This window comes from Chelmon rostratus, chromosome 5 (assembly GCF_017976325.1).
Source record: "Chelmon rostratus isolate fCheRos1 chromosome 5, fCheRos1.pri, whole genome shotgun sequence".
Classification (NCBI taxonomy): domain Eukaryota; kingdom Metazoa; phylum Chordata; class Actinopteri; order Chaetodontiformes; family Chaetodontidae; genus Chelmon; species Chelmon rostratus.
Window position 1 is genome coordinate 24516714 of NC_055662.1, and position 16504 is coordinate 24533217.

Genomic DNA, 16504 nt, shown 5'->3' on the forward strand with positions numbered 1-16504 from the left:
GCCCTTGACTTCTTACAGCAGTTTCTTTCTCTACAGAGCAGGTTTGTTTTAGACCGCAATGTCATCACTGACAGAGAGGGAGCTGGTACAGAAATGTGAAGAGGGAGACATGGCATTCACACATCACAGTCAAGGTTAAAGGAAGCTTTCTGTTGATTTAGACTTTTAACAAAATGGTGAAATATCTGAACCAGGAGGTGAGCTTTCTAAGACACCCTCATGAGAGGATCCATCACTGGTGTAAAAAGTTAAATCAAGGACTCAATTTTGTAATGCTTTCTGTGGTTTTGTGAGGAATGTTTGCGCTCGTGTGTCAACCACGAGCTCATGTGATATGTGATGAGAACGTGGTTTTCCAGTCCAGACCAGATTCCAGTCTCAGTCAGGAGGAGGAGCGGGGCCTGTGTTTCCATCTGTCTCTTCCTGTATCTGTCAGGGAGACTAAGTGGGTTTGTTTGGAGACCTGAAGGCAAGGCTAATAAAATGAAATCTGTGAGGCCTCTTGCTTTGGCTTGGCTACAGTTGTGTGCTCAAAGTATGCTACAAATCCCAGCACCTCTGACAACACTGTTCTGAAGGATGATTCTGCATGGCTTGAATCATTCAGACAAATAGTGTAATAAGCCTGCCTAATGAGTTTAGCATCATGCATTTTAATGGACTGCAACTGTAGGTTAATCTGCAATATGTTATACTGACATGTTACAGTAACTGCCAGTTCAGTCTGGGCATTACAAACTGTCAGTGCAGACAGATGACAGAACATTCATTCTTAATGATTTCATCTATTGTAAGACAGGATGTATGTAGATCTGATACGTATACTTGTATACAAACCATGTTGCTGTATATGAAGTATAGAAGAGTACAGTATATATACCACACTGTGCAATGTCAATAGCTGGGTTTACATGCAAATATATTGCAAGGTTTAAACGAATCTTGAGAAAATCAGTAAAAGAAAATTCAAACTAATGCTTGTTTCCATCCATGACCGTCATGCGATCTTTAGGAGTTGGTTTGGTGAAATAAGCTGGAGGTGGACATTAAATAATTAAAAGAGCGCCAGTTGAACCACAAGCAGTGAAAAGAAAAATGTAGAAAACACGACAGAAATAAAACATTTCTGACTGTTTCATGTTGTGACGAAGGTTACAAATGATGACGAGACCGTTTAATGTGCAGAAACAGTAGATCACTCCTGAGTTATACGTTCTCTAAGTCAGAACCTATTCAAAATAGGTCTTTCCGTCACCCATTAAGGAAAAAGCCAAAAATCCCAAACTCAACTCAGCCTAATTTTTATTTTGTTCTTTCTTTTTCCTGGTGAAAGTTGAGCATGCTTTTCGAATTTTGCCGTTTCTATCAACCTTCTCTAATGCGAAACTTCAAGATGTGCATAAACACTGATGGAAACTCAGCTAATAACAGATGAATCGTGGAGGTCCAAGGTTTTCTGTCACAGCTACATTTGATATTAACCAAGTGCTTCATATAGAGGATGCAAAATGATTGCATGTACAGTCGGAGCAGTAACATTAAATGAAAATAAATTATATGCAAGAATATCAAAACACTGAATATAAATTAGCATCCCCAGTTGTTGGTTGACAGAATATATAAGAGGAGAGAATACATATGGTTTTAATTAATTTTTTGAATGCCCATGACCATCAGTACTTTGCTGATGCAAAACATCAGTAATTTGTGGAATGCATACTCCAGAGTGTTTATCTAATATAAATACAAATGAATCTTGAGGCCTTTGCACATTTCTCCGTCATTATTATTCATTCTCTTTGTTTGTTCCTGTTTGGAGGTCTATCGTTACAAAAATCATTTATTTTTTAATCTATTGTACAGCGAATAGTCAGGGCCACTCAGAGCGTGATGTTAGTTCTGGGTAAAGTCAGAAGAACTGCACACTGCTGTGTATTAAATGAAAAACTGCATTGAGACTTTTTTTTTTTTTACTGTGAATGAAACGTTTCAACACGCAGAAGAAACTCTCTGACATCAATTAACTCTCATAAGGTCGGTAGCAGAAATATTTTGTGAGTCTTTGTTTGCACAGAGTTGTTTTAATTGCATGTATGCTGTTTAAAGACGATAAATGCATCTTTTGTGGTTATGTCCAAAGTTTGCATCATTGTTTGGATGTGTGGAGGGAGGGTGATATGAAATCTCAGCCAAGCACCCATCAGTTCAGCATTGAGCCACCCTGTGTGCAAGTGTGTGGAGCAGACTGCATCATGGGAGCGCTCCCATCAGGGAAGACAGAGGCGGGAAGGCTCGTTAAAGTGATGTGAGCTGTTTGCATGCGTTAAGGAGAAACAACCCTCAGTGACACCAGAGAGAGCCCAGGGACACACACACTCTCACACACACATACACAGAAACAGCCGCGCTAGGCTAACCACATTGCACTTGCTGGTAAATTGTGGTAAACAAATGTGGTAAACTCCTTGAAACACTTGATTAAATATTTAACAAAGGAAAGATGCACAATGCCTCTGTGTACTCGACTGCTCCATTTCTCTTTCAGAGAGATACCATCATGGCTGAGTACATCTAAATGCAAAAGTGCAAAGTGAGCAGTTGTAAACTTTGCAAAGACAGTTTGCTCTTCACTGACCCAAGGCCTAGAGCTAAACAAGAGAGAGGTCACTGAGGACTTAGCCTATCACAATGGACTCAAATATCTGTCCTACATATACTGGGTGGAAATAGAAAGAGCCATTTGAGACTCTTTTAACCTCCGATCACATTGTTCTCCCTGCTGGGTTACACCATAAAAATGATAAACCTAACCGTTATAATGTGGCAGCATATATCCCATCACACCACGAAATGAGTCTGAACCACAAGTGGCTGCTGCTCATTGCCGCTGTGCTAAAATTGCACCTGTTTTTCTTTGTTTTTCTTTTTGCCCGTCTCACTCTGGCAGCACAGTAAAAATTGAAATGTCATATAAAACGTGACAGGATGCTAATATGTGGCTCCCAGAGGGCATCTGAAAGCGTTCTTGTTGATTTTGTAACTGCAGAGGGAGTCGGCATCCCTCCCATTTCCACCCCAGGAAAAAGAGGGGAAAAAAAACACTGAAAAGTTGGGCAAGTTGAGGAATGCTTCAGGGGCGACACAAATTCAATTTCCAAAGCCTGTGCAAGAATTACCAATGACAGAATGATAAATACTGCATACAATTAGCATCTACTGTGTACTTAAAACTTGATGTGTTGCTATCTCTCTGAAAAGTCAAATATTGATGAAAAGAAAATAATGATTTTGTACCAATTAACATTAAATGGGGCAGTGCTGAATTTTTGACTTACTGCAATTAAATAAACATAAAAATAGTGACTGATAAAGGTGCAACACTGTTAAAGTAATAGCAGTTCAGTCTAGTAGCCTTTTAGTTTGGTTCTATAAAATTCTGACAGTTAAATGTTTAGCTGGCCTGTCAAGCAAGTTCTATTTTTTCATTTCACACGTGTTCATTGGGGAAACTTTCTTTTAGGTGTAATCAAAAATCGAATAATATTTGGCAGCGGGTCAAATGCAGCGTGGAGTACTTTCTGTCTCTCATGTTGACCATTTAAATAGTTCAGCTCCTAAAACAGAGGCACATTATGTAAGCTAATAACTGCCCTTAAAATTAAAACTAATATGCTACAATGGAGTCTATTCCAAGTATTACCAACTCCACTGGGGAGCGATGAGTCACAGATTTTACCCACTGGGAGTTAAGAGAGGCCCCTGAGGGAAAAAAAATAAAAAACTTGGGAACCCAGTGGCCTAGAAGAACATCTCATCTCTGTCAGGAAATGACAACAAGACGAGACAAAGGCCCTGTGACCGGCCTCAGATACCACCATGCAACCTGGCACCTCGCCAGCACCACATGAAAGAAGCAGATGTTCTCTTTTTTTTTTTTTCGAGGCTGCGGTTTTAATAAATAATTTATCCCATGCAACAACTAATCCATGAGCGAATGTGGGGAATACATCTCTATTTCCCTCCCTCTCTTTTTATCATAAACACATAAATATCTGTTTAACTAGGGTGTTGAGATGCGCTGCACGTCCTCCTGGCCCTCATCAAGCAGCTCACACACACACACACACACACACACACACACACACACACAAAGGCCATGTTAAGATGTGAAGGGGCGCCCCGCTCCCACAGGCCCAAACGCATGAATGTGAGGAGAGTGTGTATATGTGCATGTCTGTGTGTACAGGATGTACACACAGTTTTCTTAGAGAATATCTGTGTGTGCTGAGGGTTGCTCCCACAAAGCCAAAGTCAAACTCCAGTTAAGACTGTCAGCTGAAGGTGGACCAGGCAGACACAACGCTCTCTAGTACTAATTAGTCTCTTCACCCAGCCTCGTCCCGTAGCGAGGATAAATATACACATATGTAAAAGAGAGGGACAGAAAGAAACAGAGAAAGAGGGAATAAAAAGGTAGAGGTGGTGGTGGCAAGTTATTTTCAGTTTGACCTCTGCTTCCTATCCTAAAGAGAAAGGTTTCTGGTGTTATGAAAGTGCGTGTCTCTAATGTGTCTGGTTGGCAGGAGGTTGTTTGCCACTGATCATCTTTACCCATCTCCCCTCGGGGCCTCTCATCACCTCCACCACACCAGCCACTCCATCAGACTCAAGGTCGGGCGTGCACGCACAAATTACTACCACCCCACAACTTCTGCGCTCGATCACTTCTCCTTCCTCACCTCCCGCTGAACGCCGCCCGACCCCCGCCCACCCCGCACCCCCGGTCTGCCCAATTCTCCCCCACTTTGCCTCACCTCTGCTCCCCTGCTCCTGCACTCTCCTTCCCCTGTCCTTCCCAGGATCCAGCCTGGCAGTGTGTGATGAATGGGACAACATTACTCTTGTCCTCTGTTGGCCTGGATTAAGTGCTCCAGCGCATCTCCCCCCCATCTGTCTGTCTGTCAGTCTGTCCTATCTGTTTGTCTGTCTCTGTCTCCCTGTCTGGGTTGGCTTGAAACATATGCTACTGCACAATCTAAAGTCTAGAAACACTGGATTAATTTGTTTGAACCATATCCCAAGATGAGGGTACAAATTGGCTCTTATATGTTTAGATAAGGTACAGAAATGAGGTAATTAGTTCAGGGGAAAAAATATTTCTCAGACACATATACTGTAGGCTTTTCTGATTCTGTAAGAGGGAGTCTGTATCCACAAGAGTCTATTATATTTAACTAATTAAGATCTTTAACTTTGCAATACACTTTTTTCATTCATTAAATTTTATTCTCGTTAAATTACATCTGATTCATCACCTAGGTCTGTAAAACTCTTGCTAACTTTTGCGTACCTTTAATTACATATTCATGTTCAGAGAGACACAGGCAGTAGAAACAGCTGTAACAGCCACTGTTTTAAACTTTGTTTTGGAAGGGAAATAAAAAACGACAGCGCGGGAGTGCATCGCTATGAAGTGAAGGGATCACGTCTTCAAAAAAGTAAATAAAATATGCATCCTCTCTGTGCTCATTACAGATTTATGACTCTTGTTAAAAGAAAAGGTGGCGGCTGCCTTCTAACATGTCTGACTTTCAAATTCAGACGACACTGCTGTCAAGTGTTGTGCTCCACATTCTGTCCAATGAGAGACCGGGAGGGCTGAGTGTGTGCCATCTTCAACATCCTATTTGGTGAGAGTCTCGAAGAGAGTTACTTTCGGCGGATGAGAGCACACAAGAACTCCTCACCTACAGTGCAACGAGTGCTCATTGTAATCCTTTGATGCATAGTTCATCAGTCAAAAAGTTCAGTTGGTTCAGCCGCTTGTGTGTATGTGATTCAGAACAATAACAGTTGGGGGAGTAGACATTGCTGCATTAGGCATAATGAGCATTGGGATTTGCTCTAGCAATATGAAATAGTTTTGCTGTCTCTGTAGCAACTTTTAAGAAAAAGTGCTCACAAGCGCATTCAAATCACCCTCTCACCCACAACTACACACACATGTACACACATATACACACGCAGGGCTCTGAAACTCATTAGAAAATTAGTTTGTTAGGTTCTTATTATCAGTGACTTCGGGGTCATAACGTGTGAAAACAATCATTATTTGTGAGAGGAATGTAATTAGTGTTTTCTAAAAACAAAAAAAATCTAAAAGTCTATATTTGGCAAATAAATAAATAAAAAACAAACAAACAGTGAAGCACCTATGGCGGGATTTATTCCCCGATGGCCCCCCTCACTGCAGATTATACCCAAAAAGGTACAGATACGTCCAAGTCATTCCCAATGTCACCCTTTAGTACCCTGGAGCCAAAAGTCCCACCAGCTAAACATAGTTAACACACTGTCGTACCTCAATCTACAGCTGTCACCTTGCAGTGTGACAGTTCTACAGTACTACAGGAAAGTCACAAAAACAGACAGGAGCAGCCATCCATGCTGGAGCCCCATTAGTTCCCCCGTCACCTTAAAGAGCAGGCAGAGGTGGAGGCCTCGAGGTGGGGTTGGGTTGTGGGCTGAACGTGCAGTGCGTGAGTGTTGAGACGCGGACAGAGGACAGGTACTGTACACAAACCCCGACAGGACGGCAGACAGAGGCCGCCGGACAGACGATGAGCTAAATAGGAAACCAGAAGACAGCGACACACACCATCAGGAGTCAGTGTCAGAGCCACACACATGCCCACTTACCACCATCGCTCGTATCCACTCAAAGTGCCAGGAAGCCAACATATCCTCGAGGATATGGTTTTTATCACGGCTGTCCTCCCAGGGGCTTGCTTTAGGGTCCTTGTGGATAGATTACAGTGAGATTTTCTCTTTACAACCCAGAGAAATTAAGGTGAAAGGTTTAAAGAAAACATGTGGGTGTTTTACAACTGGGGTCTTACACTTGGCCAACATGAGTAGGCTGTAGGTAAGAATAACGTTCTCACCAAATGCACTGCAGAAATTTGTATACATAAGCACTGCACTGGAAATGGCTTTAGCCTTGCAATGCAGAAATGTTTAGGGATTGATTTCTTTTCAGTACTCACCTTTGTTTAGACTTCAAAATAACTGCATTTAAAAATGCAGGGTTAAAAATGGACTGATTTAAGAGCCACAGTGTAAAAAGAACCCGACAAAATTTATTCAAATAACAAAGCCCAGAGTGAAAGTAAAAGTGTTAAGAGAATGGGGGAGAGTCAGGGAATGAAGGAGAAATGAGAGAAAGCAACAGACAAAGCAAGAGATATGTATCTGGGGGAACAGAGATAGTGAGAGATGATCCACCTGATGTATGTGTGTGACAAAGAGGAAAAACAAACAAACAAAGCAGTGTATTTTGCATAGAGAGACAATACCCCTCCATGCCTCTTTCACCCTCCTTTTTGTTTTCATTCCTCCCTCTATTAGCAAAACATGATTAAAATGCAGTTCCTACCAGCGTCTCTGCTGAACAACGAAAAAAAAAAGACAGTGAGATGGGAAGAAAAATGAAGCGGAAAAGTCAAAAGCATCTTTTACGGCGTGACGCTTTTCATCCTTCACAGGCGGCGAGAAGAAAAGAACACAGACATTCAAACTTTTTTCTCTTCCCCTCTCTCTCCCTCATTCTCCTCAGCAGCCGAAAAACCCCCTGATACCTGAGGACAACCCCAATGCATCACAGGCTCAATAGCCTCCCCAGAACAACATTTCAGTCACACTTTTTTCAGAGCATTGATATAATTCCCAGTGCGCCCTTTAGTCCAATTACATTATGCCATGTCGTTATCTGAGCGATCAGCGCAGTGCCGTGACTGGGACAGAGAGGAGTGCCGGGGCTTGGGAAGGTGCTGCAGAGCCATGTGCTATCTGGAGATAAAACTTACGCCATTTTTAACCATATTCACACTAAGACAAAGTGTGTGTCTTATTTAACATTAAAAGGAGGAGGGGACCTTGGCACTTGCTTAATGACACAAAGAGAGTAGCTTAGAAAGAGATGGGGAGACAGAGAAAAGAGACGTAAATACAAAAATCAGAAGCTGAAAACACTGTGAGGCCTGCAGGATGAGAACCAGATATGTGAGCTGATACTAGGCATTCGCCAGGAGTTATACACTTAGTTATTTGCTTGCCAGAGAACCATCACTAAACCCACACATGTGCACGACTGCATGTATGTGCATGAGTCATGCCTACAGGGAAGGCAGCAGAGGGTGGAACGGCTGTCTCAGCGCTATTGATGAGACGGATAAAGAGATACTGTGGTGTAGGAAGACGGCTGTGTGGCAGCAGAGATGAAACAGAGGATCATGTATGTTCAGTCTTACATACACAGTGGACTCATCCATAAGAGAAGAGAAGAAAAATGCGATATAGCACTCATAAAACTGATGAAACCAGACATGCATTCCAACTTGCTATAAGCTGTTTGGACCCTTGGTTGGATGGGAATTACCATGTCAAGACTATTCATTGTGTCATGCAAGTTGTACGTGAGTCATACACTCCTAAATCATTCAAAAATGTATTTTCATCCGAGAGGGCACATTCATAATCAGCTAGTGCCCCAGCAGGTCGAAGATAACAATGAAAAAACAGAAAATAGGTTACTGTTTGACCCCAGTCTTGGATGAAAACAGATTTCACTGCTGGTTAATATGGAGAGCCTTGGGGAACTGGTCCACAAGTAAGACTTTTATTTCAGTATAATTCAAATTTTACAGATCAATGTGTTTGAGCTAATGAATAAAGTCTGCTCTATATTTACCACCAGCTCTGTATATGAGGGGAGAAGAAAATGAGCTAAAAGAAAGATGTTTTCGAAGGTGCATATGATACGTGTGTGTGTGTGTGTGTGTGTGTGTGTGTGTGTGTGTGTGAGCGAGATCCAGATAGATAGACATAGAGGGAGAAAGGGAGAGGGAGTGCACCGAGCAGTAAGCCCGTGAGCAGGACATGATTGCAGTGTGTATCTTATCTGTGTCAGGTCCTCCTGAGGCTAGTGGAGCCTAGCTGAGCGGAGCACGAGCGCTTCAGTGACCAGTCAACCGTGTGAGGGTAATCTCCTCACTCCTTCAGTCTGTCTCTCTCTCACTTGCTCTCTCTCTCTTTCCAGTAAGCCCCCCCTCTGGGAGGCATCTGAGCCACTGCACACACATAACCGAGACGCTCACCCAAATACACAAACACATTTACGCCCAAACACTCATGCCCATGCAGAGCCTTAAGGTGATTGCCACATGCCAGCTCTGGACAGTGAGCCCACAGGTGAGAGGAGGCATCACAGGCTACACTGCAGCACCTACAGCCAGTAGTCTGTAAATAAAGGAATGAGTAGCATATTTCTGCTATCTCACACTGTCCAAGCCTCATAATGTTACTTCAAGCTGTACTGAAAAGGTCCACAAAGCTACTAAGGGACATCTTTTTTGTCTTATTTAAATAAGATAGATTAAAAGAAATAAACATGCAATCCTTCGTCTTCTAGGTGTAGCATTTGAGGTAAGAAGTCATAGCTACAAGGACATGAATACTTGTCTATGTCATTTAAAAGATATTTTCTGGGTAGCTTGTGAATTTCTTGTTAATTTACCTATTGGTTATATTTTGTATTGTTAATCTGAATGTGCAGAGTAAGCAATAACTGAAGTTGCCAGTTAAATGTAATGGGGTACCAAGTACAATATTTCCCTCTGAGATTTAGTGGAGAAGATTTAGAAAGTAGCTGAAAATAGAAATACTCAAGTAAAGTACCTCTAATTTGTACAGTACAGTACAATAGTAAATGGATGTCCTTCCTAAAGATCATTTTCCAAAAGAAAACATAATCTCTGACAATATTCCAGTAAAAAAATGTTCAGAACACCTTCAAAAATAAAAAACGAACTAAAGAAAAAGTTGAATGGCCTATGATTTCAACTCGACCTAAGTTCAATATTTCCTATTACAAAAAAACAACTTTTCACCATCATTAAATTATAGCACATTCAAATATGTTATATTGATGAAAAGGTTTCTGCACAAAGCCACGGTGGTTCTTTTGGACTATGTGAATCTATGAAAACTCTATTTACTCTAAAAACGTCTTTTTTGTGCCACGTTGACATCCTTTCATGCAGAACATATGTAAGGTGGGTTATTTCTAAGCGTACAATTTCAATAACTATGTATGTATTGAATCACTAATGTACTTTGAAGGAGAAAAGGTCCATCTGAAACTTGCCACCATGTTTAAAATTAGCTTACTGAAAATAGAGGTTACAAACTGGGAAAGTATGACATATTTCATAAAGGCCCATGTGTATGTATGTGTGTAGGCAATAAGAATCAAGCAACATTTCATGTTGAAGGTCAGCACGCGGCACACACACAAACACACAGCGTGGCAGAGGAGGAGGAGGAGGAGGAGAAAAAAAATTAGTCTAACATTCTTTCACCCTTCATGAGCCTGCCTGCTTGGCTTTAACAACTGAGCCGTCCCCATCAATTAGTCTAGATGCTGGACTTTCATTGAGATTAAGTGACTAATATCAGTGCTTGCTCACAAGAAAGACACTTTTCACGTCTGCCCAACAATCTGTTAAGTCAAAACACATGTGGTGATCCAAGGCAAAAAGCCTGCAAGGGGTCCTCTATGCAATGAAAAACAGGTGCTCTACTTTTTGGCCATGTAATACCCCATTTAGCCTCTGGAGCAAAGGTTATCCAGCTAATAGCTGCCTTGTGGTGCACTGGGAAGAGCCGTGCACATGGCCGGAGTAAACATCTGGGGCAGATTGTACATACTTGCAACATATGCTTCAAGTTCAATTAAAATGAGGCCTTGGCATATTTATTAATCTTTTTTCCCTCTCCCCTCTCTCTGTTGCTCTCTCTCTCTTTCTCTCCCCCTCTCCCCTATAGGCCTGTGCCATAAAAGAGGCCTCCTTTGACCCGTCCTTCATACTTACTCATACAGTCTGAAGCTGTAGCTCATATCCAATGTAAAAGACCTCATATCCAATGTAAAAGACAAATTTGTTAAGCCTTGAAACTCCATTTGTTCTGCACTTAACCAGGTTGGAGGGAGAGCAAAGGGAAGAGAGAGAGAGAGTATGTGTCAGAATGAAAGAGTAAAAGGCAGGAAAGGGGACGATTGAAGGAAGGGTAGAAGGAGAGTGGGAGGGGAGGGACATGTAGGCGAAGAAAAAAGAAAAATGCCCCCTTTTCAACTTCACTACAGCTCAAATGAAATGCTAACAGTTGAGGGGAGCAATAGATCAAAATGTATGAAGCCAGAGTTGGTAAATTGTAGCCTTTGTGGCGGCTGTGCTATCCAGCATCCCAGCCCTGTGTGAGCACAGAGAGCAAGGCCCTCTTATGTGGAATAATCAGTTTGGCACCAAATCTGACGGAGGCCACAGAAGCTGCTGCTGCACCTCATTTCAATATGAAAGTCCAAAATGTATTTCATATAATCTGCAGCTTTTCAAATGTCTGTATTTTTATTTTTTCCCTGAGAGGAGGTAGGAAATGCAATGATGGAAGACAGACGTAAAGAAGGGGTAAAAAAAAGAAAAAAGAAAAAAGGTTCAAGGTTGCCTGGTGCATATCTTCAGTCAGTGCCCCCCTGTACATTTCAGCCTTGGAACTTCACAGCCATGAAACTTTGCTTCTGCATCACTGTGGGAGAGGATGTAATGCTCACGTATCTGTGTGTGCTCATCGTTCAACTGGCTGCCTGGCTGACTGATTGTCTGCCTTGCTGGTGGGATGACTATTTGACCATCTGCACTATAAATGTGTGTTTTTTAACCCTTTTGTTGCAGGCTTGCACTTACGACCCTTAAAAATTGGGAGAGGTTGTAGCAAGGTTGCGGTTGCATAAGTAAATTCGGCATACAGAGTGTCCTCAGGCAAAAATAATTTTCAGATATCAAATTGCCTGGTCAAAGGCCTTTACAATTACCATTGCAAACAGTCAGAGTTTTCCTCCAAAAAGATTACCAAAACAGACCATGCAATTTACCACATCTTAGCCTACTAACCTTTATATTGCTGGAGTGTGGCTGTAAGGCATCAAGTATCAGCTCAAGTAATTTCAGATCCCAGATTGTTCAGTCAAGGTAGTTCACGGTTTTCACAGGAAACGATTGGAGCCTCACTTAAAAGCTCAAATTATAATTTTATCCTTGCTTAACACTGCTCAAGCCTCACCAGACCGGACTATCAAATAGAAAATGTTTTCATTTGAACTGCTCCTCACCAAAAAAAAAAAAAAAAACACCAGACAACACAGTGGGTAGATAAAGAACTGTACCATTTCAATTGCCATTCCCAAGTGGAACATTGACATGGTACTGTATCCTATCCAGTGGCATTTGTTTCAGTAGCTGTTCCTACAGTGTAAACGAGCGGAGGCAGTAAAGCAGCCACCTGTTGTTACCTGATAGTGTCTGGACAAGCCCAGATGCTGTTTTACTGGGACATAAAGGAGCAGTGAATGGACCTAAATAGCTAACTAAGCACTTTATATGGGTGCATGTTCTCATGAAGCAGGGCTGTAGCACAATGTTAGTAACATAAATTTCGACATAGTGTTATATGAAGGGAAAAATAAGGATAGTGTACCAAACTGCAGTAAAAGACCAAAGCAAAGCAAACCACTAGGAAAAAAAGGTGAGGAATGTGTTGTGTATATACCTACAGAGGAAACTTTTCAAAAGGTTAAAAGGTTGTACAATCTTTGTACATGTGTTTGTGCCTCAGGCAGTGAGAATAACTGAACAGGGGAGGAGATGGGAGGGGAAGATGGAGTCATTTCATTCGTCTGTTTGTGTTTCCGGTATATGAAGCAGTGTCAACCCCTCCTGAGGCAGTGTGTGTACGTGTGTGTGTGTGTGTGTGTGTACGTGTGTGTGTGCATCCCTGACACAAGACATAATTACCTTGTCATCTTTGTCAAAATCCTCATCCTCGTCCTCCAGCAGGTCCTCCACTGCTTGCTGACAGTTGCAACAGAGGAAAGAGAAAAAATAAAAATGTTTATGCAACAGCTATAGTACAGATAAACATTAGATAACACAGGGTTAACATCATCAGAACAGCCAAAGAGGCATACTAAAGCTGATTGGTTATGCTTATGTCTGGCAAGAGTTTGTTAATGAGTATGGAAAGCATGCAGATAGCACAACTATTCGATTGGTGTGTGCTAATATGTCACAAGCCTCAGAATTAGAATTTAATTTTAGAAACACTCTGTTGTTCAAATGTGTTGACACTTCTGGAAATGTAAGCAAATGCTCTCGCTTTGAATTGCAACGGGCTGAGGATTAAAGTCTATTCATCCACTCAAATCGCATTGCACAAAAGCATTAAAATCTTAAACCATTCAGCAGGACGAGACAGAACTCTTCTTCTCCTGATTCTGCTCGCTCTCTTCTGACCTCTTTAACCTTTGCACTTGTCTCTCACCTCTACCGTCAGCCTTCCTGTCGCTATACATTCATCTAGCTATCGTCTCACATCCTCTCACAGAACGATGCTCCGCAAGGGAGGAAAGAAGAAAGCCCGCAGCACAGAGAGCAAGTCACAAAGAACAGCAACTATGTGCTTCAGTGGTCCACAACCGATGAAACCGGAGCTGGTGTAGCTCTGAAGCCCCAAGATACCATGATGCATACTGTACAACACAAAGAAAAAATGACAGAGACAGACTCGTGCACACAGTCACGAACACAAAGGCACATATGGACACATGCAGTGTACAACCTAACAACAACCTAGCATGCAAGCAATAGCTTTTCCTATTCAGTAATAGATTTCTTACACACTAAGAGGCATTGAAATCTGGCAGAAAAACGGAAAACGCAGACCCTCATATACAGCTCAGAGCTCTATCTGTAAGTGAAGAGCATTCAAATAAACACGTCTTGGCATATATGGAAAGAGCAGCTTGGGCCACTGTGTTAGCGATACTTCATCTGATTAGTGTTCAGTGATACAGTACTTGAGCGAGCATGCACAAGTTCACATGTGTAGTCTGATGCCACTGAGGCGAAAACCACAGATCACTGCTGCATCTCTCATCCAACCTCTTTCTGTCAATTACACATCAAAGCCACAAGGTCATATTGTTGCCGTCAATTTACATAAACAAGCACCCATATCATAAGCCGTACCGCTGTCAACCTCAGCATTCATCTGCTCTCATTGTTGTACGGCGTTACCAACCCCAACCCCCCAAAAAACCTTTGCCCAGCCTCAACACCACCACAACCCTCTAACCACCTCCAGAACAGCACACACTAGTTTGGAGAAATCCAAAAATCATTACTTAACAAGACAATAGCTTTTGTCCTTTTTGTTTTTCATTGGAATAAGAGGGAAAACTATGTGGCGGCTGACATAAGCCTCTTATGTAAATGCAGCTTCCCACACAAACAAAGAGGAGTTCAGAACAGCAGAGTTGAGAGGGTACAGTCAATAGTGCGTATGTGTGTTTGTGTGTGTGTTCTATCAATAGCGCAGTGTCACTAGGGCAAAGTGTTGTGCATGTATGCACGACACTCCTCGTTTTAACTGTCTGACTGTGTAGCAACTGGTTATTCCCAGTTCACTGAGACTCCACCAGCGTCTAGACAAATAAGCTTGAACGTTCACAGTTCACACTCTCCTTATTGACACAGAATACATTCACTGCTACAGTATACAAATACCAGAGAGGGAATTCTCGTGCTCAGCCGAGGCAAAAGATGTCGACGTGATACCGTAAAATGAAAGCCTCCTGGCATCCCTAAACAAATGAACTATAACTGTTTATAAAGTCATCATGGTTCCTCCCAAATCCTTTCAACCGTGCCAAAATACAAACATAATGGATTCCTCCACACAGAGGCTTTACTAGGGCACGCCTGGCACACGCTCCAAACTTTAAACAAAGGGAACGAGCATGAGCTAGCCGGAGAAGCATGACCTAGAGAGACAGAGAGAATGATAGAGTCGTTTGTCTCCCTCTGCTCTCTGCTCTGCTTTCTCTCCTCTATCGCCTCTGGTTACAGAGAGAAGTCATGTTTCCTGCAATGAGACACAGTGTAAAATTAATAAATAAAAAGACACGGAACATGTCATCTGCCCTGAAGATTGCCACGGCTAAATGTGTGCACTGAAGCTACTGTCTCAGTAAGGGAGGATATAAATTACCTCAGTGCAGCCGATGAATTCCAAACATCTTTCTTTCTCTCCCTCTACCTCTCTCTATTTGTCTCATTCTTTCTCTCTTTCTAAGACCTGTTTGGTGTATGATATCATTTGTCTGCTTATCCCCCCATTATCATGTTGCTTGAATTACTATCATTACAGCACGGCAGCATCAAAGCCTTGCTGTCGACGGGATCGCGTAGCGCTCACATTGCCTGCAGAGCTGCTCCAGTCAATTCAATATCTACTGAGGTGGGGATTAACATATTCAGACCTATTCAAATGATACAGGGATGATGCGGGCTACTCTTACAGATTACACTGTGCCCCATAAATACATACAACGACGGTGATAATATAAAATAAACACAAAGAATGGATGTGAGTACAATGACATTGAGAGTGCAAATGGCTGTGAAAGTATGAATATATTTTGGCCTCAGTGGCTTGTACCTAAAAAGCTGATTTACAAGAATTAAGTTTCTTTTGCACTGGCTCAAATCCAAGCACAAGCTCTGCTACATCACTCTGATTTTTTCTCTCTTACTGTACTTCTCATTAATGTCTGAGGAGGAGGAATTGCTGACCGCTAATATTAGGTGGAAAAAAGAATTGTCCATTATTGGTCTTTACTCTGGAAAAAAAGCCCACTATTTTACACACAGGAGGTTTTTGTCGTGTGTGAATGACTTAATCTTTAATGGCAATACCATCAAAATGATACAGCACCAAATCAAACCAAATCATAGAGGGGTGTACAGTGGCATCCTCTTGTTTTGGTGTCTGGAATTCGCATGACTATTCCTCTATTTGGTGACTGATGTTTCACAGCAACAAAGCTGGAACTGTGACTCTCCTATGTTTCGCATCTTCGTGTCAGCACTAATTTACATTCAGCCTTACAGAGCCAGATCTTTCTCTACCATTTACTGCCAGCTGAAGTGCACGGCGCTAGCTAAAGTCTGCCTGGAATGAATTTAAAAGTCAGGCAAAAAAGACGAATGTAAGGTAGGAGAAAAGTCCGGAGAGTGTTTGGATCTGATGTTTTCCTGTGTGAGTGAACCCTTGATGCACAGACTGATTGACTGAGATGAAATGTTGTAAGAGTGGTAAAAGGGAATAGCCAAAAGAAGTTTTTCAAGAACTGTCTATCAGGTGGAAAATTCTGATACCCTATTGATTGCGGAGAGGGAAATTTGTGTATCCTCCTTTAGCCTCCACAGGGACTTTCTCACACACCATCAACAGCACAACCCTAATGCCTTTTCAAAGCCAGAGCGCACACTCTTAGGGTCAAAAGGCATTATTACTGTGACCTTCAGCTTACAGGATAGTCTCATGACTC

The 16504-nt window shown here is 42.0% G+C and overlaps 1 protein-coding gene across 1 annotated transcript in view; it reads right to left on the reverse strand.

Annotated features, from left to right (window-relative positions):
- mctp1a (multiple C2 domains, transmembrane 1a) overlaps nt 1–16504 on the reverse strand; it is a 130399-nt gene that overhangs the window by 11021 nt on the left and 102874 nt on the right. Inside the window, exons 17-18 of the mRNA XM_041936402.1 lie at nt 12909–12965; nt 6700–6798 (exon numbers count right to left, since the gene is read on the reverse strand). Of these exons, the coding sequence (XP_041792336.1) occupies nt 6700–6798; nt 12909–12965 (156 nt within the window). The remainder of the gene's footprint in view (nt 1–6699; nt 6799–12908; nt 12966–16504) is intronic.